We start from the raw sequence: 25,990 nt of genomic DNA on the forward strand, positions 1-25,990 counted from the left end.
GTGTCCCGCCGAATGTCCCTTTTCAATCTTTGACAGCCTCGTTAGCTTTTGCACGTCTTTCTATTCCTCGGAAGAGCTGCTGCATGGTCATGCTTTTTAAATGCTTCTGATTATGTCAGCGTTTCTGCTCCCCGAAAACTTGCATGTGATTTCTCAATTGTTTGTTTCCTGAATCGCCAACTTTTTTTTTTCTCAAATTACGATTTCTGTGATTTTCTCCTGAAAGTCGGCTATGTATGCTATTTTTAAAGTCTGCTATTTGTTGTTTTGTTTTAATCTGTAACTCCCATAAGCATATTTTCATCCTGTGACGATCCATCAACCGGAAAAAGAGAATACAGACCAATACTACGTACGCACTTCATGAAAAATGCTCTTAGCAACCTGTACTCGGCGTCGATCGACCTGTCGATGAGCGTCTTCTTGCCCTCACTCTGCCAAATGTACATTTCAATCATATCTAAACAGTAAAGAACTTCACAACCAAAAAGGTCCTCTTAACCTGCATATTTTGTCATTGTCTTTATTTCATCACAGCCCAGTTGGACGACTATATTGCCGAAAAGAGACTGGGTCCGGGAAGGTAAGCTTGAATTTGGTCCGGTCGATCGACGCGCCTGCGTGGCTTCCCCTAGCCTTCCGGCCTTAGAAGTCCCCGGCGGTTAAATATTAGTGAGGAGTTTAAACTCATGTTTGGTATTAGTTCCTCGCACTAACCTCCTTTTTCTCACTTGGGAATTAATTACCTGCAGGATCATCAAAGATGAAGAGATCGATGGGTACAAATTTGACGTTTCGTTGATCCTGATTCTTAGGCAGAAAAGCATAATCAGCAATACAAAGAATACTTACAACATGTAAAAAAAGTATAGGTTGTTACAACTAAAAAGACTTCAAAATAAATGCAAAATGCTAATATTAGTGTTAACAAAATAATTCTGAATGCCAGTATGCAAAAGGACGGATAAAAATGTATAGAAAAGATAAGGTTTCAGCGCCAAATACAACAACTTCTCCTCGCAATTAGTGGGCGTTTAGCACAAAAATGGTATATTAGTTCAATAATTTTGAGATATTCGATCTGCTTGGTGATGTACAAATCCTCTTGGGTTGTGGTTGGTATTTTTCAAAAGAGTCATTCTCCTTGTTCAAGCTTAGCTTTCTCTTATGGCTTATTCCGCTTTGCTTTGGGGATGAATGATCGTCTGAGTGTAGTAAGCGAGATTTCTTTGATGAATCCCTGCTTTTAGCATTACTTTCTTTTTGCATGCTTGGTTCCGATTTCCGCTCTATGATATTTTCATTTGTATTGTCCATCTTATGAATGTCACGATCCAAAATTTCCTCTGCAGTTTCATTATCCACACTCTTGACTTTTTCTCTGTTTTGATCCTCGTTCTGAGTTTTACTCTTATTCTGGATTTTCTCATCATTGGATTTTTCATCTTTGACTGTGTCTTTCCCCTTCTCCTCATTCAGTGTATCCTCGTTCGTATCTTTAATTTCTTTTTCATTCTTATCATTGAGTATATCCTCCTTCTTATCTTTCATGTCTTTCTCCTTCCCATCATTGAGCATATCCTCATTCTTAACTTTTATGTCTCTAGACTTCCCATCATTAAGTGTATCCTCCTTCTTAACTTTCATGTCTTCTCCATCCTCAACTTTCACGTTCTCCTCCTCTCTCTTAATTATACTTTCATTTTCTCCATCCTTAATATCTTCATCCTCCCCCTCCTTAATCTCGCTCAGCATAGTTTCTCTTCTTTTCTCACTCTTAATCTTGACATCATCATTTTCGTTACCAACAGTGACCTCCTCAATCACACCTTGGTTTTTATCCTTTTTGCCGGAAACTCCGATAACAAGTCTCCTCCAGCGGAATTGGCATGCATTCAAAGTCCTATTTGGGAAATATGAGGCGATTTCTCTCCATCCCAGTTTTTTTTCCTCTTTGAGTTTTCTAAGCAGTCTATCGTCCTCTGGCGGCCATGCGCTGGAGCTGCGCCGGCCCGAAGTTTCTATTATTGCGTCTGCACCAGGCCTTGCGCCGCTCACCGGTAGCGGCTTGCTGCTATATAAAATATAGGAAGAGCCAACAAAGGGATGCTCATAAGAGGGTCTCCTCTGCGCGCGCAACTCTGCCTGCGCTTGCGCCTGGGCCTGCGCTTGTATTTGCGCCTGGGCCTGCAGACCGCGCATCGTTGGCACTGACGCCATCCGCATTACGGGAAACGCAGGCATTGAGGCCGCTTGCGGTGGCGGCGATGGCGCCATCCCGTACTGCGACTGCGCACGCATCTGTATCATCGAGTATGCGGGTTGCAGCTGTTGCGCTGAAGGCCGCGCTGGCGCTGGTGCGGGGGGCGGCGCGCGCAAAGTGACCTCCGCCGGTAGTTGCGCTGCGGCCGCCTGCGCTTGATACCCGTACGGTGACGCTGGCGCAACTGGGAGCTGCGAATAATACTGCGGAATGGATCTTTCATAAACATAGGGCTGTGCAGGTATGGACACATGTGGAAATTGAGGGCTTTGTTGATTTGGGCCAACTGCATATGCGGGAGAATACTGGAAGTATTGCGCTGGTGGCTGGAGCGCAGCCGGTGCTACCTGCGGCGGCGTTGCGAACTGGGAGCGCGCGGTTGCGCCCGGCGGGTAGCTGAGAACAGGATACTGTTGTTGCGCCTGCTGCGGTTGTTGCGGTTGTTGCGGTTGTTGCGCCTGCTGCGGCTGCGGCAGTTGGTGCTGGCGCTGGTCACCAAGATGGCGCTCGGTGGACAGCGCAGAGGAGGACGAGAGCGCTAGGTTCTGTGGCGCATTATATGCCGCGCTGGAGTTCGGATACATCTTACTTGTTGGACAGATATGCAAAGGTAATTGTTGTGTGGGACCCGCCAATTTAAGCATCACAAAGTACTTGATGAAATTTAACTCGGATAGAAAAAAAAAAAGGAAAGAAATCTAATAGGGAGTGTACAATCGGGAAAAAAATACAAGGATAACAAAAACAAAATATGCATGAAAAGGAAATTGATGAGGAATCAGTTAGATATATAGTAGGAAGTGAAAGTTAAATCAGATAGGGGCTGCATAAACACAAAGAATAAAAGTTTCGGAAATAAAGCGAGGAACTGAATAATAAGACGAGACAGAGCGCAAAAAAAAAGACAAAGCAGAGTATAAAATTGCAATAAAAGGAAAATGTCCTGAAGATCTATGTTGAGGTCAACATTGAGTTTTTAAAATTAGCTTCTGAAACAGCCGACCGACGTTGGTTGTCCGGCCACAAAAGTGGGAAAAGAAGAAAGAAAAAGTTTAAACAATGCGGGCAGAAATAACTTTTTGCAGTGTGCAAACCGTTTTACAATGATGACAATGCGACTCTACATGCTCGATTCATCTGCATGTCTATTGTGCAGAGTTTACCTTACTGGGCGGCAGAATTCAGTGTAAGGCATTGAGTGACTTTTTTACGAGGCATTCCAAAATCAAGCTGGCTGCATCATCTTTGCTCGCGAAGACGGAAAAAAAAATTATGTAAACCCATTTCGTTCATATTTGGGAGCAAGTGATGCATTGGCAAACGAACAAGAAAAAAAGAATGTGATTTTTATCTTTACTCCAAATCATAATATCACGCTTTTCAAAATTTCGGTTTCCACCCACGATTGTTTCAAGTTTAAAACGCACTCTTGCGTCAGATCCTCGGTAATTACAACAAATGTGGTCTTTGCCGCAGCCATCGCAATAAGCGTAATTTTTGCATAATGCTATTGTGTTTCCCACACCCAGCTTTCCCCTTGTCTCTCAAAAAAATTTTTCTTTTTTTCCGCGCACTCCTGACTGCGCTCTCTGCGCCGACCTGCGTTACAAGGGGACCGGCTGCACATATTATAATTTTGAGTTTCCTTGTTTCTGCTTTCTAACACCGAGTTTAAAATACACAACCCCGGTACGCTATCCGCATTTTTTTTTTTTGTTGTTGTTGTTGCAAACAAGCAATATTCTATTTTTATTTTAGTCTTTGTTCCTCATTCCCTCTCACGCTGCAGCATTCATCCCCTGCAAATTTTCGGGCGATAGCGTGTATTTTCAAGGGGTAAAATTCTAATATGTTACATCGACTTGGAGTTGTCTATTAATACATTCTATGCAGGGAATAATACGTTACCATTACCACATCGTGTATTTACACTGAAATGAATACATTCTTTCTTTTGGCATCTAGATAACAAGTTGAAAAAAGTTAATCGAACCACGCTAAAGTTTTTACAATCTGAAATACGATGTACTGCCGGAAGAAAATGTCATCAAAGAACATTTGCTTTAATGCTTTTGTTTTATTTGATTGTCCGTTCTCCGGCGGGTTAATTCACCGATGGGGAAAACAAAGCGGGATGTAACATAGGTAGCAATATTTATCAAGTGCGAATAATAGAATGTGCGAAAAAAAAAAAATACGAATGTGCGAGAAATTCCTCAGGTTTGTTTGTTCATGCCTGTCTGTCCAGACAACGAAGCAAAAGAAGAAAAGACAGTAAAAAATAAATACTGACGAAAAAAGAAAAGACGTGCAACACAGAGGTGGGAATTGAGGATTAAGCAAAATAGAGGAAAAAATAGATAAAAAATAAAAGTAAAATAAAATTAAAAAGCATAGGTAAAACGGGAAGTAAAAATAAAAAATAAAGGTAAAATGAAAAATAAAAATTATTTTGTAAAAACCGAAACTCCCTCCCTAGCCGAATAATAGGAGAGCAAGCATGGCATTTGGTTTCGTAGTTGGAATCACAGGCTTTAAAAGTGTACAATTTTATTTAGTGAAATCATAGAAACACAGATAAAAGCATGTAGCAGCTTAGATCATGATTACACAACTGCCTGCAATGTGATGTCATATGGCTAGCTTCGGCAACGATGAATAGGCTTATGTATCGACGTTCTGGAATATTGTATAATTTCTAATTGTGTTTAACCAAAAATCGAATTCGAAAGATCGCAATCGAGCTTATAGAGTCAGTCAAGCATCATTTATGGGCACTCCGGCGGAATCGGTTCATCACACATATTGCATCACTTATTTCGACTTTTAAGCATCGTTTAGAACGCATTGTTGCCTGCAACCGAATCAATGCCAAAATGAAATCAGCCTTATGTCTAGCCATCACCAATTTTCAGCAGGGTTTCGCACTTCGTCAGTTTATGTGTCTAGTACACTAAACCGTCTAATTGAAGATACATGTACTCTTTTCTCTCCATGCTAGAAGTTCTGGATACATAGCTTTCATATTCTTCTGTGCTTTAATTGGCATTTTGTCTCACTGATGCACATATACTTGTCCTATTTTTGTGCATATCCTTCGGTTATCTTCGTCTTCTAATGTGTGTATGCTTTATTTTGGGCCTGGCCTGTTTCCTTGTGTGTGTGTTTTCTTTCACATGCTATTTTTGACATTCAGACCCGAAACGTTGATTTGGCGCCTGTTAAATTTTTTCACTTTTACAGCGCCTATTTTTATCTTTTCCAAGTAGAATCCCGGTTTCAATCATCAACAACTGAAGTGATCCAGTGGATGTAACTACTGGTTTCTCTTGTCTTGAGAGTGAAGTATGGAAAGGATTGAATTTGAAAGCGGATCAGTTCAAGACATTGAGTTTCTCACAGTATTTCAATTTATATCAACCGAGAGTTTTTCAGCTGTCTGTATTCATGCTTTACCTCCTTATCTGCTGATATTTTAAAGATGAATTACTTCCATGTTTCTGGGCTTTCATGCTTTGACATGGTGATACATTTGTGTTCTCATGTTTCTAAGCTTTCAGCTTTTAGCCTTCATGATTATTTTCGCATGGTCGCACATTGATGATTTCATATATTCAAATATTATGATCTCACATGTCCAACTGTTGATGATTTCACATATTCGACTGTTGATAATTTCACATATTCAACTATTTGTGATTTCATATATTCAACTGTTGATGATTTCATATGTTCAACTATTGAATATTTCACATGTTCAACTATTGATGATTTCATATATTCAACTGTTGATGATTTCATATGTTCAACTATTGAATATTTCACATGTTCAACTATTGATGATTTCATATATTCAAATATTATGATCTCACATGTCCAACTGTTGATGATTTCATATATTCAACTGTTGATGATTTCATATATTCAAATATTATGATCTCACATGTCCAACTGTTGATGATTTCACATGTTCAACTATTGATTATTTCACATGTTCAACTATTGATGATTTCATATATTCAAATATTTATGATTTCATGGCTTCGTGTCTTTTCCTTCTTACCGCTTTCCTTCCTTTATTCCTTCCATATCTCCTTCTTTCCATATTCTCTACTATCATGTACCCTCAGAATATTTCAAGGGATGAAAATTGGTATCTAGTGTGGATACAATGCCAGCATGAAGAAATTCTTTTGTGGCATATGTTTTAGTGTCGATTAATTCTGCCTAACTACCATCTTTTACCCAGCAGTCTGGTATTTTCCTCTTCTTTAGACACATCAATAAGATATGAGAATATGAAATTTTGGGTATAGACAACGTGTGTTTATCCTACCCCCTTCTTTTTACTACTGGCTGTTTATCTTCTTTTCATCAGTTTTAGGGGTCTTTCCAACTCCTCCCTATTGTGATTTCCCAACCCCCGGATTCCTCCAAATATCAGTTTGGAAATACTGGCAATTTCACAATTAGGATTCATTTTTCCTGTGTGGCAATTTTACAACCAGGATTCATTTTTCCTGCGTCCACTTTTATCTCAGCACTGTTCACATTAATCACTGGTATTCCGAGTCAATTTACTGGTATTCCATATCAATTTACCAATATTCCAAGTCAGTTTACTGGTATTCCAGTCAATTTACCAATATTCCAAGTCAATTTATCGATATCCCAAGTCAATTTACCAATATTCCAAGTCAATTTATCGTACCATCTACAAATTACGCAACCAGATACTTCATATGCTTACTGATAAATGCAAAAGGAATGTACAATAAAACGACGTCTACCAATTCTACCTGGAAGCACCAAAATAGGCGTTTGGCGACCAAAAAAGTGGCTTTTAGCCCCCGCACGTGTCTCTACTCACTTCTTTTCAGCCACTATTTCCTTAACCTGCTCCAATGCACCCTTATAGCTGACTTCCGGACTCACTTTCACCTTCTTAACTCGAAGAATACCGTCTACAAAGATGAAATGCGATCGAATAGTTCCCTTGGGGTGCTTCTTGCAGCCTAAAGTGGCAATTAGTGACCGGCCTGGATCGCATAAAAGATCATACTGGAGACTTTGTCTCTCGATAAACTTTTGCTGTGCTTTAGGAGAGTCTGCACTGAGACCAACAACTGTAGCTTTGAGCTTTTTTGTCAATTCGTCATATTCATCACGGAAACCTTTGGCCTGCCTTGTGCATCCTGGGGTTGAAGCCCTTGGGTACACAAATACAACAAGAATGTGTGCCTTCTTTGCCAATTGGAGCAAGTTAACTTGCTTCGAGTTCTGGTCCTCTAAAACGACATCTTCAGGAATTGCATCCCCGATTTCAAGCTCTCCAGGAGTTTGTTTGGCCTCCTTCTTTGACTCAGCCTTGGATGTGTGCTCTTTTTTAGTTTTCACAACTTTAGTTTCTGCTTTAGCCTTTGCTTTTGCTTGCTTTCCTGTTTTCTTAGCAGCCACTTTTTTATCAGTTTTTGCTCTTTTTGCAGGCTTCTCCTTCTCAGACTCTGCCGATGCACTACGCTTTGTTGCCTGGACTGTGGAACTCCTCAATTGCATTTTTCTATCTGCTTTTCCGTGCAAAATTATCCCTAATCGCCCTATTTTTTAACTCTACAGTATACAGTTTGTCGCATGGCCCAATTTCCATTTTCTACCAATTTCGCTTTTTTTTTTGTTTATGCTCTCCTTCCCTTTCCTACCTCGCTTTTTCTTTCTCCTCTATCCTTTCCCGCGCTTTTCAGTTCTACTTCAGGTGTACGGATGTCATTCTCGAGTAACGTGTAGTCACCGGTTTTCTCAAGATTGCAAACCGAGAAACCATATTGATTCGGAAACACAAAGCCACATTTCTAAGACGCCCGTTTGTGCATCAATGACTTCGGCACTAATAGGAGCAATTGATACAAGAAGATAATTTTGTCCGTTTTCGAGGGCAATTTGCGCAAATTTGCATAATGCAAATGCGAACGAAGTATTTTCCAGTTTTACATTCTCATGTAATTTATATTCACTTTCAACTTGGCTGGTTTCTACCAAATATTGCGGCCTTCGGATGCTGCTATAGCTACGGATCAATTGTAGTGAAACTAGTAATTAATCTACAATTTCGATTTCCTCTTTCTATCTTCGCACCCTTTGAATTTTTCATTGCTTTATATTTCTTCTGTGTCTCTTTCTGTCCATATTTCCCTGCTTGCTGGCTTCACCCTCCAAATATAATCGGCAAATTGACAAAGTATGATTTTGAGTGTTGAAGAGGTCACTCCGGATTTATATGAGCCCGGAAATAAGTACAACGCAGGAAAATGAAAAAAAAGAGGTCGACAAAAAAAATTACACATTTAGCGTATCAATAAGGAAGTACTAGTGTTGCAAAAAGGAAAATAAAATTTACGTGAACGAATGTTTGTTACAATTCTGCACCGTTGATTATTATTACACAATCGCGATGAAGTTTGTAACAGAAAAATATAATTTTCCGAATGCTTGTAGAAAGCAGTATTACGCTAAGTTTCTGTGGTGACGTCTTCTGTGGTACATTTTATTAACAAAATGCATGCTGCATTGTTCTCTCTCGCTTTTGTCTGCTTCTTTGTTCTTTTTCTTTTAATTTTTTTTCTTCCGACAAACACATGTGTGGGCTGGATATTTTGTTTTCTTCTTTCCTAAGCAAGTGGCACAAAAAAAGGTCTCATTTCGGTGCGCCAAAAATTTTTCCATTAGTTAGTCAAATTGATAGTTTGCTTTTGGATTCCTGTCCGCCGGGTTTTATTTTTATCGCTCTATTGAGCAAGTCCGATATATGAAGCAGAATCGGAAAAATCGTGTGTTCCATTTTCTTGTTGCTTTAAGCGTCGATCGGCCGACGGATGTGATCCCGAAGTATTTGAGCGGATTTTACTGGTAAAGATTCAAAGCTAATACTGTGAACTTAGAGTGTGTATGTGCACCAAATAACACAATGTAAAAAGTTTTCAAACAAGAAAAAGGGTGTGTTGTCTTTTTGATAAGTATAAAAACAATTGCTAGCAAACTTCGTATTCTGTGCAAATCAAGGAGCTGCGTTTGAAAAGCAAATTTCCGAAAGTAGGACGTAACCCAGACTTTAATGTATGCAGGAATGTGGTCACTGTCGAACAATTGCTGGGATCATTGAAATCTGCAAGCTATTGAATTGTCGAGGGCTATTGATTATTTAAATAAATGCTATTAAATTATCTAAAGGCTATGATTATTTAAAGGATGACAATTGTATTGTTCGATTAAGGTCAGGTCTGTTAAATGAAACCTTTCAGTTGAATAATAAGGGAAATAGGATATTTAATAAAGGTCATAAAATTAAGGCTATTAATTACTTGAATAAAGGCTGTTAAACTAATTGAAGGAAATATATTAAATTTTCTAAATGATGCAACTTTGTTGAAATATTATCAAACCGATAAAAGTTCTTACATAATTTATGCTGGCGATGAGTACAAATTATCAAAATAATCGAAATGATCAAAATTATCAAAATTATCAAAATTATGAACGTAAATTAAATTTGCTATTATCTGGTCTAAAAAATTATTGAATATTGGTTTTCTTATCCGATGGGTGAAAAGCCGCTAAATGATTTATTTCCGAACTGTTGATTGATTCCGCAATATATGGAGCGGAGATAAAGATGAGGGGGAGCATATTTGTTTGTAGTAAAGCGCGGATTGGGATCTTGGAGCAGAAAGGTACCTAGTTTGTGCATTATTAGCCACACCATATATTATGCCCATTTTCCTGGGTTTTCCACACACAGCAAGACTGAAATTTGTTCTTAGCGCTTAGCAGAAATAAGGTGATTCTCGTGTAAATAAAATGCTGGTTTTAATGCAGGTCTGGAACAAATGAATGATCTGGAGGGTATCAATTACGGAAAATGGTATTTGATTGGTTGTTTGTCGTTTTAGCGCTGGTATTAAATCAGAGGAAATATAGAAGAAGATAGTAGCTTAGGGAAGTGGCATGATGATGGAATTGCAGAGTGCAATTAGTGTACTATCTCAATGCAATGGGAGCTATGGAAGACGTGAATTGAATTGTATCACATGATTGATACTCTGTAAATAAGCAACAAGTTAAGTAATTTGCATATTGAGTCTACACTAAACTAAGCAAACGTCGGGAGTAAATGTAAGTAAGTGATATTATTATTATTTATTAATTGAAAAGCAGGTAGTGAACCAAATTCAAATACGCAAAACATGCATGAATACCGATTTGTAGAAGCGCCTAGGCCGAGTCTAAGCAACCAATATCAGGCCCAGACCGTGAGAAAGCAGAAAAAAGGCTTTTCTTCACCTTTAATCCTCGATCTCGTCCTCTTTAGCCTTTGGAGGTGCGGCACAGCACGTCTCATAGTCCAAAATCTTCCAGAACTTCCAGATTCCCCAGGCAAGAATAGCACCGAGGATTGGGCCGATCCAGTAAATCCAGAAATACGTTGGGAAGGCAGTGTCAGGCACGGCGGCCACAGCTGCACCCAAGGATCTGGCCGGGTTCAAACCAGCACCGGTCGTGTAGACGCAAATCAAGTGACCAATGAACAACGAGATACCGATGGCAGCAGGGGCCCAGGCGGAGAGGAATGACTGCTCGGCACAGGTCATGAGGACGGTCACGCACAAGATGCATGTACCAAAGGCCTCAATGAACACACCTCTACTTCTTGAAACACCATCACCAAGCGCATTGGCAAAAAGAACAGGACCGGGAGTCATAGCAGAGGCAGCACCGCCTGCAGCCATACCAGCGACAAGCTGCGCCACAATCATCAAGAGGGCTCTAACCGGAGTGACCTGGCCAGCCATGAACATCGAAAGAGTCACGGCGGGGTTCAAGTGGCCACCGGAAACCCTGGCTGTGAGCACAATGCCCACCATAACACCAAAACCAAAACCAAACGAGATCATGATAAGCTTGGCTGGGTTCGAGCCCTTCGTTCCGTAAAACACATCCGAGTTTGCGTTCTGGGCAATCATGTAGGCACTCCAGAGAAAGATGAAGGTACCGATGAATTCTCCACTAGTGGCAATAAGATGGTTTCTCATCGTGTCCGAGAGACCGAACTTCCGCTCGTTCTTTGCTGGACTGTATCCTAGTTCTGGGTCTGCTTGTTCCGACATTGTTGTGGTGTCCGATAATGCTAAATGCTTTATGAAAAACAAGAGTGTTCAAGGTGCTAACAAACCAAAAAAGCGCCCTTGCAACCTCCAGGGCGATGTTTGCTTCTTCATTCTGGGAAAATCTGCATCTATTTATATCAACAGACGCAATTATTGCGAAAGGGTTAAATGTAAGCATTGAAAACCCACCCACCCACAGAAAAAAAGGAAAAAAAGGGCAGCGAAGCGAAACAAAAGCATTAAAAAATAAAAAAAATAAAAAGACCCGGCTGTGCTTGTTTCCTTGTTGTTTCCATTTTCTTCTTTGCATTGTGCTTCGTTAAACCCAACCCTGAAAAAAATTTTCCTCTTTCTTTTCGCATTGCTTCTGTGTTTTCCCTGCCTCAGGTATACCGGGACAACCAAAAACAGAACAATGCCTGCCTCCTGCTGATCCCGCCTTTTGTTATTATATGACTTCTATTTTCGGCACCACAAACTTCTTTCCATCTTCTTCTTTGAGTGTTAATTGCGGTTCCTACGATTGTAACCAATACTCGGCTGTGTAATATTTACACACTCGTCTATTCATTTCTATATTTGCTGATTGTGACTTTGACTTGAATTTTTTTCTGGATTGTTTATACTTCATCTCTTTCCTGTTACTCTGTACCAATGCTAATGCATAGAAACTCACTAGACACCGAAGTTTACTGATAATTGCCGGTTATTTTTAGGTTCGACTGCTTTGTTATTAACTTTTTTCTCCTATATTGTATCTCAGGAGATGTTACAAAATCTGAATCATAGGCCTCGTCTGCAAACCCAAGCCTACATTACGAAAACTGCGGTAGAAATCACCTTCAGAAAATGTGATTGGGCGGCTGAAGGCAAGGAAAAGAAAAAGGAAAAGGAAATATGATGTTTCGGAAAAAGAAAAGGTAGTGGGCATAATAATAGAAAAGAACAACATAAAATAAAAGAAAATAAAAAGAAAAAATAAAGTCTGCGACCGTTGACGATTCAATTTCTCCATCATGACTTTTCATCTTTTCAAATGCATCATGCTAAATATGATATGTCAAAAGCCTCACTATTTTCAGTAATTACAGTTATCCTTTCTGGAAATAAGCCATTGAAGGCATGCTTTGTAGTTGAAACCACCCAAATGAGATCAAGAGTTTAGTATTCTTGCAGATTCAAGTGAAATGTTTCCGTATGAAAATGTACGGATGTTCGCAGAAGAAACTTAAGAGAAATATGAGATATTAAAGGCATCAGGAAACAAGCATTACTAAAAGCATGAAGGAACTGAGACTTTTCGATTACCGTATACGTTAAAATCCTGATATCATGATATCCTTGGAGATAGCAGAGTATATATTAAAGATTAAAAGTGCACTTTCCTGGTTTACGATTTTCTAAACTTGTCGTCATCAGTCCTCGAGTTCAAACAAAACGCACAACTAGGCTCTGTTTGTTTTTGCAACGCCTTTGTTCGAGCCTAGAGTATTTGTATTATGGAACTGCAAAAATACATCATTTGTGCATCGATACAAGAACATTTTTCTTGGTTTGTAGCCCAGAACAATAGTCTCAAAGCTTCTCAGTTAAGCACAAGCCAGCTCTCTTATTAGCTTTAAACGGCATACTTCTCTCTTTCTACAGCGATATCACTCAAGCTTAATCCAAAACTGACAAAGTTGTAGTTATTCAGCCACCTTTAGTAGGTGTGCAAAAAGCATTCTCTGCAGTTTTGTTTAATTTTCCCGTTTCTAAAGTGACAAATCAGAGTAGCTATTGAAGCCTCTTATAGAAAGTGTGGGCTTCCAAGCTTGTATCTGAGTGTAATTTGGAATATCCGCACTCGATTCATGATTTCATCTCAGGAGTAATTGCCATTATTGGCCCAATTTGCAGTTTTCCATCACTACAGTAAGATAACTTCACGTTTTTAGACTATTACATCCACATCAATACAATTTGCTAGTAGGAAACGGCATAATACAAAATCTGATATTGTATGAGCAGAAACACCGCGATCTATGATTTCCACCATTCTTTTCGGTTCGTACTCCCTTTATGTTATGTTGTTTTCAGCCACTACCTTAACTGCGCACACCCATTGTTCAATGCTGCACTAAATAACATTCAAGCTGATTGGTCCACCAATAATTTTCCTGTACTAAACTAAGTATACTTAAAGTATTATTTTTAAAACAAATAGCCACGATGGCCTTACAGTCTTCCTGCAAGCATTAACCAGCTTACACTTAATTTACGGTGCCATTTGGAGCCTAGGATACTTAGTATATTGATTGTTCCATTTTTTGTTGCAGTCTTATTCCGGCCTTTCGACCGGCTGTTTCCTTAAAAAATTTTCTTGTTCAATCCCGTCCATAATGTTCAGGAACGAATCAGCCAGCGTGTATCAAATTATTCTTTAATGCACATCGGATAAAGCTTGTTTTGAATTGCTGGACTTGTGTGAGTATATTTGTTATTTGCACTCAGCCTGCATCCAATGGTCCTATGAGGAGGTCCGAAAAAAAAAAAAAATTCCCACAACATGAATGAATGTAAAATTTTCCTTGCTCAGTCCGCATTGTGTCCCGTCCTGGTAAATTTCCAAAAGAGTGACATTACATTTCTGAATTTTGTTCGTGCTCACTGCAGGAAGTATAACGGTTAATGAGTGGCTTTTATCTCCTCCTTATTCTGGCCCTCATGTTTTTGCGACCTTTTACCCTTTTGGGACTGCTCAAATTGGAGGGCCAAATTAGTGCTCTCGGGTTTCTTTTTACTGTTTAGTCTATTGCTTAAAGATGGGTTGGATCTGCTACCCTCATCCGCAATTCACCGGTTTTTCTATATGTTCTCTTTTGGTCTTCTCTTCTTGTATTGCCATCTTGTAAGTAAGCACTGCCTGTATCGAACGATGGTAACGGAGCAGTCATAATAAAAGACCGTGCGCACTTTCACATGAAATGCCATATTGGGATTTGTTTGCTTTGGCCGGTATGATGTCACATCATTTGCAGGCTGCGTAAATAAACCCTGATCTCATCTCATCAGTAGCTAATTTCCATGTTTGCCTGTCTTTAAACTGTCAATTATTCGTGTTCTCGTACTTGGTTCGGCTCAGATGGAATTACGTAAGGCCGTTTTGCCCATCTGCTACATGTTAAGATTAGCCTATGCTGTTTCTACAGGTTCCAATGTTCTTTGACCCAAATTATCTGATTACCAATTATTTATGAAGTGCGTGCAACCATATGTTGCATAAAATCCGCCGCAACCCGCATTAAACGAGTCTAAAAGCTTTATGAAATCCCGTTCAAGCAGATCCCAAAGTTATCCCCAAATAAGCCTCCGAAGCCTGTAAGAAATTAAGTCCCAAACTGCAGTGTGTTTCTGTGCGCTCTGCAAGTCGACAATGTCGCAATGGATAAACGAGGAATTGAAGAAAACCTTCATCAGGAGTTTTAGCATGCTTTTCTTTCTGTTTTTCCTCCAGCCAGAAGGAAACCTTAGCCTTAACCTGCTGGGTTTTCTACTTGGGCCCCATACTAGCTCGCATCCCATATTTCTGCTTGGTCTTCTTGCATGTCTGCTGCGAACGTCCATGTAGTATGATCCGTATTTGACAAGACGCACATCTTCAAGAGGAATTTCCCATATCTGGTGCTCTGCAACCATACTACTTCCAAATTCGTCTCCAGATACTTTGGGGCAGTCGATAATCGCACTCCGACTTGTCAATACAAGCAATCCTTCTCCCAAAGCAAACGGATCCATGTCCTTCTTGTTGACCAAGATCCACCAGACGCCTATTATTTCTTCAGAGTACATGTTGCTGACACTTTTTGCGATTTTTTCAGCCCGCAGAGTCTGAACAAGTTCCTTTTCTCGTTCAGCATTGGGATCAAAGTTGTCAAGCACCGAGTCATATCTCTCAAACACATCGCTCTGCTCGTTTCCCAAAAGGAAATCAATCACCACCTGAGTGTAGTAATCTGTTACAAAGCCGTGATAAAACCTGACAAGCGAAATTATTCCGTCATTCACCACTCCGGTGTATCTGCGTTTCTCACTTCGAGTGAAATCGCCTTTCATGGCATTTGTTGATGCATACTGGGAGCTCAAATAGTCTCCTTGGTTGGCCCAAATGCCCAAGTACCGATGCCGGAAACTTTGTGCTTCAGTAAACTCCAGTTTCTGGTCGCAAAGCTGCTTTTTCAGCACTCTTTCGCAAATGCTCTTCACAACTATATTTGTGCGATCGAGGCAGTCGATGCAATTTATCCGAAACATTCCATTCTGGGTATCTCCGACACTTGAAAGGTACTTCTGTCTCTCTGCAGTGCTTTTAACGGTGTCATCCTCGTACAACCTGGCAACATTGCCAAATTGCAACCCTGCACACTCCTTGTGGAAATCAAACCACACAAATGGTATATTTTGCTCCTGTGCCAATTTCTCGTACAACCTTCCCACCTCCCGCTCTTTTCCGCTTTTATCAACAAGCGAAATGCATGTGATCGCACTTTCCTCTCCATAAATGTCTCGCAAATGCTCAAAGTGCCGCTTGAACTTTTCCCGATTCTCAGATATACTTCTCTGCACCTCTGGCCGCGGTTGCAGCTTGGAAGGATCCTGATAGAAGAAAACAGGGATTGATCCTCGCAATATTTTATACGAAAACCAGCTCCAATGCGCCCCCTGGTGTATATGTGTGCTTTTATCGTCCATTAGTGCAACTATCTGCGTTGTTTCGACGAAGTTAGCCACGTGGCCTTTATCATCGATGCCCCGTCTCAAATATCTCATTCCATTCCGCTTTGCGCTTCTCCTAGACACTAATATCATCTTTCCAAGTCGCTCTTTCTGCTTATTATCCATCATTCTCATGTTTACGGCACCGACAAACCCCCGCACAACTTTTGCGACTATTCTGGGGTTGCATTCTGGTTTTTCCAGCTCCTTAAATGGCTCTAATAGATGTTTATTCCACAAAAATTCAGGCTCCTTATGGTCTAAGGGTGCATTTTTCTCTTCTGTGCAAAGACGACCGGTGCATTCATCTATTTTTAAATTTCCCCTCCATATATCGGCTTCCCAACTCAGGTAAAAGCCACCCTGTTTGAATATTCGCCTGGTCTCCTTGCAGAATTTCCTTTCAATCCTTCTCTGCTCGTCTTTCATTGCTTTCCTGAGTCTTTTCTTTCCTTTTCGAGAGTTTCGTTTTGTTTTCTTGGACTTGATACTCAGCAGTGGTTCAGTCTCCCGCAATGTTTCCATATCACTGTCCTTTTGGCTTGAAAACGTATCTGAATATCCGCACAAATCGTTTGCAACCGCTTTTTCGTCCTGTTGTCCAACTAGAGGTCGGCATCTCTGTTCAGCTTTTTCCACGGACTCCGTCCCAAACCAGAATTTGCACTTTTCGGTTTTTGGATCTTTGCCAACTCTTCTCTCAGACTGTTCCTTATTATGGTTTGTTCCTGCAAGCACATTATCAATATTTCCTTCACTTCCAGAGCTTGCTATCTTTTCTTTACCCTTATCCTTCATGTTCTCCTCCTCATAATCATCTTCATCATCTTCGGATGATGACACTTTGTCTGCAAAGTCTGCTCCCTGTAAAACATTGAAATGCTCACCCAAAACAGCGAGTTCTTCGTGTTTTCTCTTTGCCATTTGCGAAAGTCTTCTTTTCTTCCTTCCGATAACCCCAGTTTTCTTCTTATGTTTTTTTATGGCCCTTAAAGCCGCTTCATACTCCAATGGCATAACCAGAATATCCTGAATTTCGAGGATCTCAGGCATATCTTCAACATCAGTAGTTGCTGTTCCTAGCAAAATATATCCCTTGCCGATTTTGCGTATCCAAGAACACAATCGATTTCGAATCGCTCTCTGCATAAATGGCCAAAGCCCCACCATTCTCCTGCGTTAATCAGCATTATAGCTGGATATTTGGTTGTGCCATTTTTGGCTTCGTCAAATTCATCTTGTTGATAATCTGCATGAGTTGTACTTTGAACATTTATTTCCGATAACCGCAGCGTTGAAAGTATCGATGAAGATAAAGTTGACCTGTTCAATGATCCGAGTATCTGATTCACTCCAATATCAGCTAAAAATGGAATAGCCAGCGCTTGTTTTGTTTTTTTGTTTTCGATGATCTTTGTTCAAGTAAAGTGGCTCTTTGTTAGTTTTGATTCTTATTTTCCGAAACGCTGTGAATAAAACGTACCAATATTTCTGGAAATAAGTAGACGCCAAGTCTATCAGATGACATCTTCTCCAATTAACTCTTTGCAAGAACCTTTTGTTGATTTATGTCCGTGATCTCATATTAAAGTGATAAATGTAAGTGAAGTTAACCGAGCACAAATTTTAATCTCACCTTTTTTTTTATAAAATCCCTGGCATTTTCTTGTGGAACAGAACAGGAAATATTCATTTTGGGGCACGGATGTGCAGCTACGATCTCAGTACATGTATATTTTTTGGTTTTGGAACTCCGTCGGAAATAGGTCAAAGAAAAATAAGGATTTGCAGGGTCTGCAGCAAAATAGAGTAGTGTTGTTATTAAAAGATGAAATGCAAGAGTTCGGGTACAATAGCTGAATGCGGGGAAAAGGGTTATTGTGTTAAGAAAAATGAAGAAAAAGTGTGATCAAAAGCGGTGTGTGTATGAGATGTCCACATAAATGGCCAATAAGATTTTGGATGAAGCGGGCTTCGAGAGTAGGAGATTGTCGGAGAGTCGCGACGAATGCGGTCGACACGGAGGCGGGAATTATTTCAAAAACCCCGAAGACAGAAGTGCGAAAACCTAGACTAAAAAAAAAAATTGACCCTCGCGAAATTCGACGGTGCTCTAATTGGATAAAAAATAGTGCGATTCTTTCTGGAGAACTCCATCGGAGGAGCGAAAACAGTCGCAATCCGAAAAACGGGCAAGAGGCACAATAGGGGAATCGGGGAAAAATGCAGCTTGTCACGTGATATCGATTAAAAAGTACGAAAAGTAAAGATACTAAAAATTTTTTCTGTCGTTAAGCCTCGGGAATAGGGCGGGAAATGTGAGAGGCGGAAAACGGAAGCAGGGGTGAAATTGATGGGGTGTGGAACGGGAGAAATTTGCAAAGGACGAATGGAAAAGGAGATTCGGAGATTGATATCGGGAAACGGAAAAGCTGAAGTGGGGGGTAGGGGATATGATATAGGAGAAGATGATTGGGTCAAAAAGTGGAAATTATTTGGGCGGAGATTAATGGAAGTGAGGCGTAGGTTCATTGGATAAGATTAGAGAGGTGGAAGTAAAGAGGTGAAAAGGAGATAGGGGAAAAGAAAAGAAAATCAGAGAATAAGAAAATCGAATAAAAGTCTCCGAGGATCACATATTGGCATATAGGGAAAAAAGAATCGGAGATGAGTAAATGAGTTTGGATTGGTGGATTGAACCAAGTGGGATAAAATAGCGGTGGGCGAAACAAAGGCAATAGAGGAAAAAACGCCGGAGGCGCTTTCATATGTTTTTCAGGAGAGGAATTTGATTGTTTGTTTTAGGCATGAGTTTTGCATCGATGGAATAGTTAGTCATCGTGATGAAAAAAAAAGAATAAAAATATTGGAAAGCGAGTGTAGAAAAGGTAAATGTAGAATATTGAAAAGGTAAGTGTAGAATATTGAAAAGGTAGATGTAGAATATTGAAAAGGTAAATGTAGAATATTGAAAAGACTAATGTAAAATATTGAAAAGACTAATGTAAAATATTGAAAAGGTAGATGTAGAATATTGAAAAGGTAAATGTAGAATATTGAAAAGACTAATGTAAAATATTGAAAAGACTAATGTACAATATTGAAAAAGACAAATGTATAATATTGAAAAAGCCAAGGAATAGAATATTGGAAAAACCAACGAATCGAATAAAAAGTAAGAAAAAAAGCTCCGAGCACCGTACATTCTGATATAATTGAATTTCCAGGCAAATTTTTGAGTGTTGCACAGGGTTTTCCCCACAAACAGGATATTGCGTATTCCACAGAATTCGATCCCACCGAAACGGCCGCGGGGATTTTTTTCTGTTTCCCCCAGGGCCGGCATCATGTATAAAAGGAGGGTGGATTCCGCGTGAGGTGGCATTGAGGGACTCAACAAGTCGCAAGCAGACCGAATTTAAAGTTGTTTTTGCTTGGCGTGGCCTTCTTATGCAGCACGGATTTTCGAGGACCTTATTTAAGCAAGTGAGCACAATCAACAGTAGCATATTGAAAGCAGCAAATTACAGAAAGCTGGAAATTCAACAAGCAGTCAGAGCAATGAGCAGCCTAACGCAGAAATTGACATTCCCCATCTGGGACAAAGCTATGAGCAGCCAACAGGGTTGTTCATCAACAACGAGTACGTGAAGGCACGGTCGGGCAAGACGTTTGACGTCATTACACCGATCACGGAGGACAAATTGTGCACATTGCAGCAGGCAGGTGCAGAGGACGTGGACTACGCGGTGCAGTGTGCGTCGAAGGCGTTCCCCAAGTGGAGGGACACGAAGCCGGAGGTCCGGGCAAGGATCTTGTACAAGACGGCGGAGTTGATGGACCAGCAAAGAGAGTTGTTGGCCCGGATCGAGTCGCTTGACAATGGAAAGTCCTTGCAGTGTGCCCGGTTCGATGTCAACTTGGTCGTGGAGTACTTGCGGTCGTGTGCGGGCTACTGCGACAAGGTGGACGGCCGGACCATGGAGACCGGCCCCGAGTACTTGACGTACACCAAGAGGGAGCCCTTGGGAGTGTGTGGTGCAATTACGCCCTGGAATTTCCCACTTCTCATGTTTTCCTGGAAGGTGGGCCCCTCGTTGGCCACGGGAAACTGCATGGTCATCAAGCCGGCCAGTGCCACGCCCTTGAGCAACTTGTACGCGGCCTCCTTGTTCAAGCAGGCCGGACTTCCCGCCGGAGTCTTGGCCGTGATCCCGGGAAGCGGCAGAACCTGCGGAAACGCCATCTTGCAGCACCCAAAGATCAGAAAAGTCGCCTTCACGGGCTCCACGTCCGTCGGAAAGAACATCATGAAGGGTGCAGCCGACACGATCAAGAAAGTCACGTTGGAGTTGGGCGGAAAATCGCCAAACATCGTTTTCCAGGACTGCGACGTCCAGAAAACCATCCAGAACTTGATCACGGGCATCTTCTTCAACGGCGGTGAGGTGTGCTGCGCCGGAAGCCGGATCTACATCCAGGCCACCGACGAAAAGTGGTACCGGGACTTCCTCGGCAAGTTCAAGGCGGCCGTCGAAGCCTTGAAGGTCGGAAACCCCTTCCAGGAGGGCATTTACCAGGGCGCACAGTCCACACCTGACCAGTTCCAGACCGTCTTGGACTACCTGGACATCGCCAAGAAGACTGGTCTCAAGTGCTTGACCGGGGGCCGCAGAATCGGCACAAAGGGCTTCTTTGTCCAGCCCACCGTGTTCTACGACGTGCCCCAGGACTCCCAGTTGACCAAGGAGGAGATCTTCGGCCCCGTCGCCGTTGTTTTGCCCTTCAAGACGATCGATGAGCTCGTGGAGAAGGCCAACGACTCCGAATACGGCTTGGGATCCGGTGTCCACACCACAGATCTCGATAAGGCCATCTACGTGTCCAACAGACTCGAGGCCGGCTCTGTCTGGGTCAACACCTACAACGATCTCCAGCAGAATTCGCCTTTCGGTGGCTTCAAGCAGTCCGGAATTGGTCGTGAGATGGGTGCCGAGGCTTTGAGCAATTACACCCAGGTCAAGTGTGTCCGGATCAAGATCCAGAAGCCCGAGCTCTGAGTGTTGGAAGTACTTTTTGGTGTGCATGTGGCATCAGCTTCCCGCCCATCTTATGAGCGTTCATTCTTACGTTTGAGTTTTTCTTGAGTTAGTGATTTCCGAGCAGCGTCTTGCTCGGAAGTATCTTTTATATTCAGGTCTTAATCAACTCCATTCTTAAGTTGCATTGATGTCTTAGCTTCATCCTTATCCATAGTTTGGCTTTTGTACTATGCTTTCTTATACGTCTTAGAACAACTGTAGTCTGAGCTCCTAAGTTTCCTATAGTTAATCATTCAACTTCTAATCTTCCGAAGTTTCCTATACTTAATCATTCAACTTTTGATCGTCCACTTCCTGGTCTTCCTAGGTTTCATATACTTAATCTTCCATTTCCTAATATCCCACTTCCTAATATTCCTAATCCTCCAACTTCTGATCTTACTAATTTCTTACCTCCTTTATGCAGCTCAACTCAGCTTTCATTCATGCTTTCACTACCTGTTTCATCCTACTGATATACTTCTGTGAATCCAGCATAACTGTTAAGTGTTGAACTAATCCCTCTCCCCGTCCCATTCCTGAAGTATATTTCCAATGTAGTATCCTGCTTAAAGCAAATCGTGAATTTCTTTCATGTGTAATATTCTGAATGCATCTGTATCACCCTTCTTAAATAGACCAATTCAATAATTGCAAATGTTTCTCCAGTACAAACAAAATCGGCATTCATATAATGCTGCAAATTAACGCCCAGCGCAAAAACTTTAGTTCCAATTTTAAAACACTTGCCCAACTTAAACGCCCGTCAATCCAAAAAGAGAAACCTACTTAAGCAAGACTGTGTATAATCGACCCGACTATCGACGAATTAGTAAATGTGTTAATGTTTTAATGTATTAATGTATTCCCCCAAGGTAATCAACAGCCCAATTGCAATCTATTTAAAATCGCAATGAGCTTTTCTAATCTTCATAACCTCAAATATATTCTATAATATGCTTACTTTTTAGTAGTCAGTGCCTGAAAATATCTGCGATGTACACCGGGAGATATAAATTGCATCCGTACACCATACAGTAAATTTCCACGGTGCTTTCCATTTCTGCCTGTATATTCAATTTGTGTATTCAGCGTTGGTGTACAGAGAGGCGGTTGAAAACAAAAGGCAATATAATAAAAGCCAATTTTGCAGTGATTGGTTCATCATACGGCACTGACCATGGTCCAACAGTTGCTTCTAACGGCATCTGTGTCAAAGGCACAGTTTGTGCCATTTAAAATTGCGCTTCAAACACTCACAGGAATGAATCCAGAACCATTGGCCAGGCATACGGTGATACTACGGCCGAAGTTTCCCTATTTGCCCGAGAAAACAACAACTAAGGCGGATCCAGTTGAGACTTACCGGATCCGGATGATTCGGGTGTGGGATGTGGCTAATTCAGGAAGTATGGAGACGAATAATACAGCTGATGAGAATAGTGAAGAAGTTGGAAAGGCAGCAGAAAAGGTAGAAAATACGGAAAGCATGAAACAAAATACCACTGATGGTACAAGTACAGAAGCTGGGCAAAGTACCCACACACTAGTGGCTGACTCGGTCTTTGACCAGTCTCCAGAAACATCAAAAAATAACAGCATATGGACAATTCAGCTAAGTGACATCCCAGCAGCGGGAAAACGACCCGTCTCAATTCAGAATATTTACGAAGCCACCATCTACAAGACAGACGATGTGCTGGGATATGTGGATGAGCTCGGATACATGCCGGAAACAGAGTTCTGGACCCGCGGACTACGCTTTTACTACAATGATGTTGTCGTGATTGAAGTTGTGCGTTTTTACATCTCCACAAGGTCTACAGGAGCGCAAAACGGCCCGGTTCCCCTTCGGCCGGTCGACAAATCGGCAAGCTACCACATTCGGTGCTTTGTAGACGTTGCGAACTTGAATGATTTGGACAATGTTGCTCGTGGAGTCAAGCAACTCGAACATCTTCGAACACAATTGGCAGGTTTGATAGATCTTCATGTTCCGGACAGAAGAAACATGGACTCGAGGCTCAATTCCCATATAGCGTCTGTAGGGCCTCGCTGATGTAGGGATGTGTAGATATGGAGGAGGATATTGAAATGGGGGTGTTTGGAATGTATGAATACAGGTTATTAGATGAATACAGATGTTTGTATTGGTTAGAGTGGTGATGAAGGAATGGACATGCAGTGTATGAATAAATTGGATGATAGTTTACTAGTAGACATGCAGTGTATGAATAAATGAAATGTATGAATAAATGAAGTGATAATTTATGAATAGACATGCAGTGTATGAATATAATACTAGTACTTCGTCAATAGAAGAGATGACAGTTTATAAATAAAGTTTATACAGCTTAGTCTAGATGTGTGTAGGTATAATCTTTACAAACTACCTTTATTGGCTATAGGGCTCTTTAGTACATATCGTCCTCATCAACGTAGGTCTTAATACTTCTGCCTCTTAGAGAGTGAGAATCGGCGACATCATCAATATCATCGAAGTCATCGAAGTCGTCGAAGTCAGCTTCTTCGTTATCAGCTTCTTCATTGTCTTCATCTTTCTCTCCTTCTTCATTGTCTTCATCTTTCTCTCCTTCTTCATTATCTTCCCCTTCTTCTTCTTCTTTATCTTCCTCTTCCTCTCCTCCCTCATCCTGCTTCTCCTTTCCTATTGTCTCTTCTTCGCCCTCCTCCTCCTTTGGCTTCATCAAAATATTGAGCAAGCTCTTTCCTCCAGTCGTCTCCTTCTTCGATGGTCTCTTCAAAAGTGCCAACAACGAGCCCGCGGAGTTCCCGGCGGCCCCGGAATTCTTGTCTGCACTCTCTTGTCTAAATATCGGCTCCTTGTTGCTTTTCTCCTGTTCTGCAACCGGTCTCTTAAGAATACTCAAGAGCTCATTTGACGATCCCGCCTCCTTCTTCGCTCCCGTAGGCCGTTTCTTCAATATTCCTAGAAGCTCGTTTGATGCTGTTGGCGATCCAGAAGACGAACTGCGATTTTTTTCACTGTCTGCAGTTTTGGCACTTGGAATGGCTCCCTTCTTGTTGTTAAGAAGCCCAAGCAAGTACAAGGATGGGTCCTTGTTTGCACCCATTTTTGGTCTCTCGTTGAGCAGCTGTTTGGCTGTTACTGATGGCTTTTCTGCGGCCAAATGTTTGGAATCACCCAATTGGGACTCCGGTCGGCATTCTGGCCGAGATTCGGGCTGTGCGGCCGGTTCCGGCTTCTTTTTGAGTATGTTGAGAAGCTGTGATGCCCCGGTCGGCTTCTGGGTGGCATGAGGTGCCGGGAAAGTGCCCTGAGAAGGTTCTGGAAGCTCTTCTGCCTTCCCTGCCCGTGCCGGTCTCTTTAAAACAGTGATTTTTTTCTGGAGACCAACTTGCGGAGTGCTCTTCAACATCATCAGAAGCTTCCGGGCCGGATTGACCGGCTTGGGGCCGGTGGTTGGCCTGCTGAAGGCGGAGGATGGCGGTGCAGCTGGTGCATGGATGTTTTCTCCGGAAGAAAATGGTGCACGGGTGTAGTTTGCAGCTTGTGGTGCACGGGCGTTTGCGACAGGCGGGAGCGGAGGCACCGGGAACTGGGCCGGCAGCACAGAGGCTGGGGGCACAAATGGGTTAAAGAATGGAAGCGGGAAGAACGGCAAAGGCAGTGTTGTTGCCGGCAGCTGGCCAACTGCAGATTCTATAGGCATGTTTGAAGAAAAAGGTGAGCCGAGAGAATTTTGTGAAAGCATCGACTGATGATCGACTGAAGCCGTCGCGTCGGCGGGATTTGCAGCCGGCCGACCGTTGCATGCTTTCTGGAGCATTGTGAGCAATTCGCGGCCGGGATCTGCGGACTGTGTGGCAAGTTTGGAGCCCGGAGATGTCTTTTCTCCGCCCGGCCGAACCTGCTCGGTCTGCCGGAAGTCAGAGCCGGCAGGCTGGATGCCAAGCAACCGTTTGAGCTGGGCCGTTGCCTTAATCTTCAACTGCTCATCGCTCTCTGCACTCTTCATACGCCTGACATAGCCCAGAATGGACTTTAGCATGGTATCGATCAAAAACAGCTTTGTTTTCGACTTGCCGTGTTTGGCGTCCTTTTCCAACTTCGACAACTCGAACCACTTGATCCGGCGGATCTCGTTGCGGGCCACCGGCTTGAACTCGGTGTCCTCCGGGATCCCGCTGCAGAAGAAAATCTTGTAGTTCTTTCCCCGAATCCTCCTTTCTGCGTATTCCTCCTCGTCGACGTATGGCGACGCGTCGAATCCCGTCTCCTCGTACATCTCCCGCACCGCACACTCGACATCCGACTCGTCCTTGCTGATTTTGCCGCGCGGGAAGCTCCACGACGATGATTCCGTGCCTTGAACGAGCAACAACTTGCTTCTGTCGGCATTTAAAAGTGCGCATCCCCTCACCGGAATTATACTTTTGTACTTTCCGAACTTCGCCAACGCCTGCTTCGATGTTTCCTCCCACCTCCACACCATGGGGCACCTCTGGAGGATCTTGGATGTGAACTGGTTCATCTTCATTGCCGGAAAAAGCATGTTTAGGGGCCTGATGAAGTCCTCATAGAACCAGTGTGCCTCCTCTATCTGGAATAGCACTCGCTCGCTACTCGAGAGGTCCTCAGCCGGGCAATTCACCACAAACCGCACTGCCAAGTCCTCAAGAACCCGTTCCAGGGTCTCGTTTGCAAATCCTTCTCGTAAATGGATCGACATGAAGATATTTGATTTGCT

At 42.1% G+C, this 25,990-nt stretch overlaps 7 protein-coding genes across 7 annotated transcripts; 2 read left to right on the forward strand and 5 right to left on the reverse strand.

The window, feature by feature from the left end:
• Nucleotides 1-1,053: 1,053 nt before the first annotated feature.
• Nucleotides 1,054-2,907, reverse strand: BRETT_001441 (uncharacterized protein; the record flags this gene model as incomplete). The annotated part of the gene is made up of 1 exon (XM_041279994.1): nucleotides 1,054-2,907. One exon carries the CDS (start codon nucleotides 2,905-2,907, stop codon nucleotides 1,054-1,056), a length of 1,854 nt encoding a protein of 617 aa, XP_041138208.1.
• A 4,222-nt stretch (nucleotides 2,908-7,129) lies between these two features.
• On the reverse strand, nucleotides 7,130-7,819 carry BRETT_001442 (uncharacterized protein; the record flags this gene model as incomplete). Its single annotated transcript, XM_041279995.1, has 1 exon — nucleotides 7,130-7,819. The coding sequence occupies one exon, from the start codon at nucleotides 7,817-7,819 to the stop codon at nucleotides 7,130-7,132; it is 690 nt and encodes a 229-aa protein (XP_041138209.1).
• A 2,780-nt stretch (nucleotides 7,820-10,599) lies between these two features.
• On the reverse strand, nucleotides 10,600-11,421 carry BRETT_001443 (uncharacterized protein; the record flags this gene model as incomplete). Its single annotated transcript, XM_041279996.1, has 1 exon — nucleotides 10,600-11,421. One exon carries the CDS (start codon nucleotides 11,419-11,421, stop codon nucleotides 10,600-10,602), a length of 822 nt encoding a protein of 273 aa, XP_041138210.1.
• A 3,333-nt stretch (nucleotides 11,422-14,754) lies between these two features.
• BRETT_001444 (uncharacterized protein) lies at nucleotides 14,755-17,346 on the reverse strand (the record flags this gene model as incomplete). Its single annotated transcript, XM_041279997.1, has 1 exon — nucleotides 14,755-17,346. The coding sequence occupies one exon, from the start codon at nucleotides 17,344-17,346 to the stop codon at nucleotides 14,755-14,757; it is 2,592 nt and encodes an 863-aa protein (XP_041138211.1).
• Nucleotides 17,347-18,565: 1,219 nt separating this feature from the next.
• On the forward strand, nucleotides 18,566-21,236 carry BRETT_001445 (uncharacterized protein; the record flags this gene model as incomplete). Its single annotated transcript, XM_041279998.1, has 2 exons — nucleotides 18,566-18,660; nucleotides 19,694-21,236. The coding sequence occupies 2 exons, from the start codon at nucleotides 18,566-18,568 to the stop codon at nucleotides 21,234-21,236; spliced, it is 1,638 nt and encodes a 545-aa protein (XP_041138212.1).
• A 1,201-nt stretch (nucleotides 21,237-22,437) lies between these two features.
• Nucleotides 22,438-23,316, forward strand: BRETT_001446 (uncharacterized protein; the record flags this gene model as incomplete). The annotated part of the gene is made up of 1 exon (XM_041279999.1): nucleotides 22,438-23,316. One exon carries the CDS (start codon nucleotides 22,438-22,440, stop codon nucleotides 23,314-23,316), a length of 879 nt encoding a protein of 292 aa, XP_041138213.1.
• A 355-nt stretch (nucleotides 23,317-23,671) lies between these two features.
• BRETT_001447 (uncharacterized protein) lies at nucleotides 23,672-25,972 on the reverse strand (the record flags this gene model as incomplete). Its single annotated transcript, XM_041280000.1, has 1 exon — nucleotides 23,672-25,972. One exon carries the CDS (start codon nucleotides 25,970-25,972, stop codon nucleotides 23,672-23,674), a length of 2,301 nt encoding a protein of 766 aa, XP_041138214.1.
• Between the last annotated feature and the right edge of the window lie 18 nt (nucleotides 25,973-25,990).

The sequence above is a fragment of the Brettanomyces bruxellensis genome, chromosome 8 (assembly GCF_011074885.1).
Source record: "Brettanomyces bruxellensis chromosome 8, complete sequence".
NCBI lineage: Eukaryota > Fungi > Ascomycota > Pichiomycetes > Pichiales > Pichiaceae > Brettanomyces > Brettanomyces bruxellensis.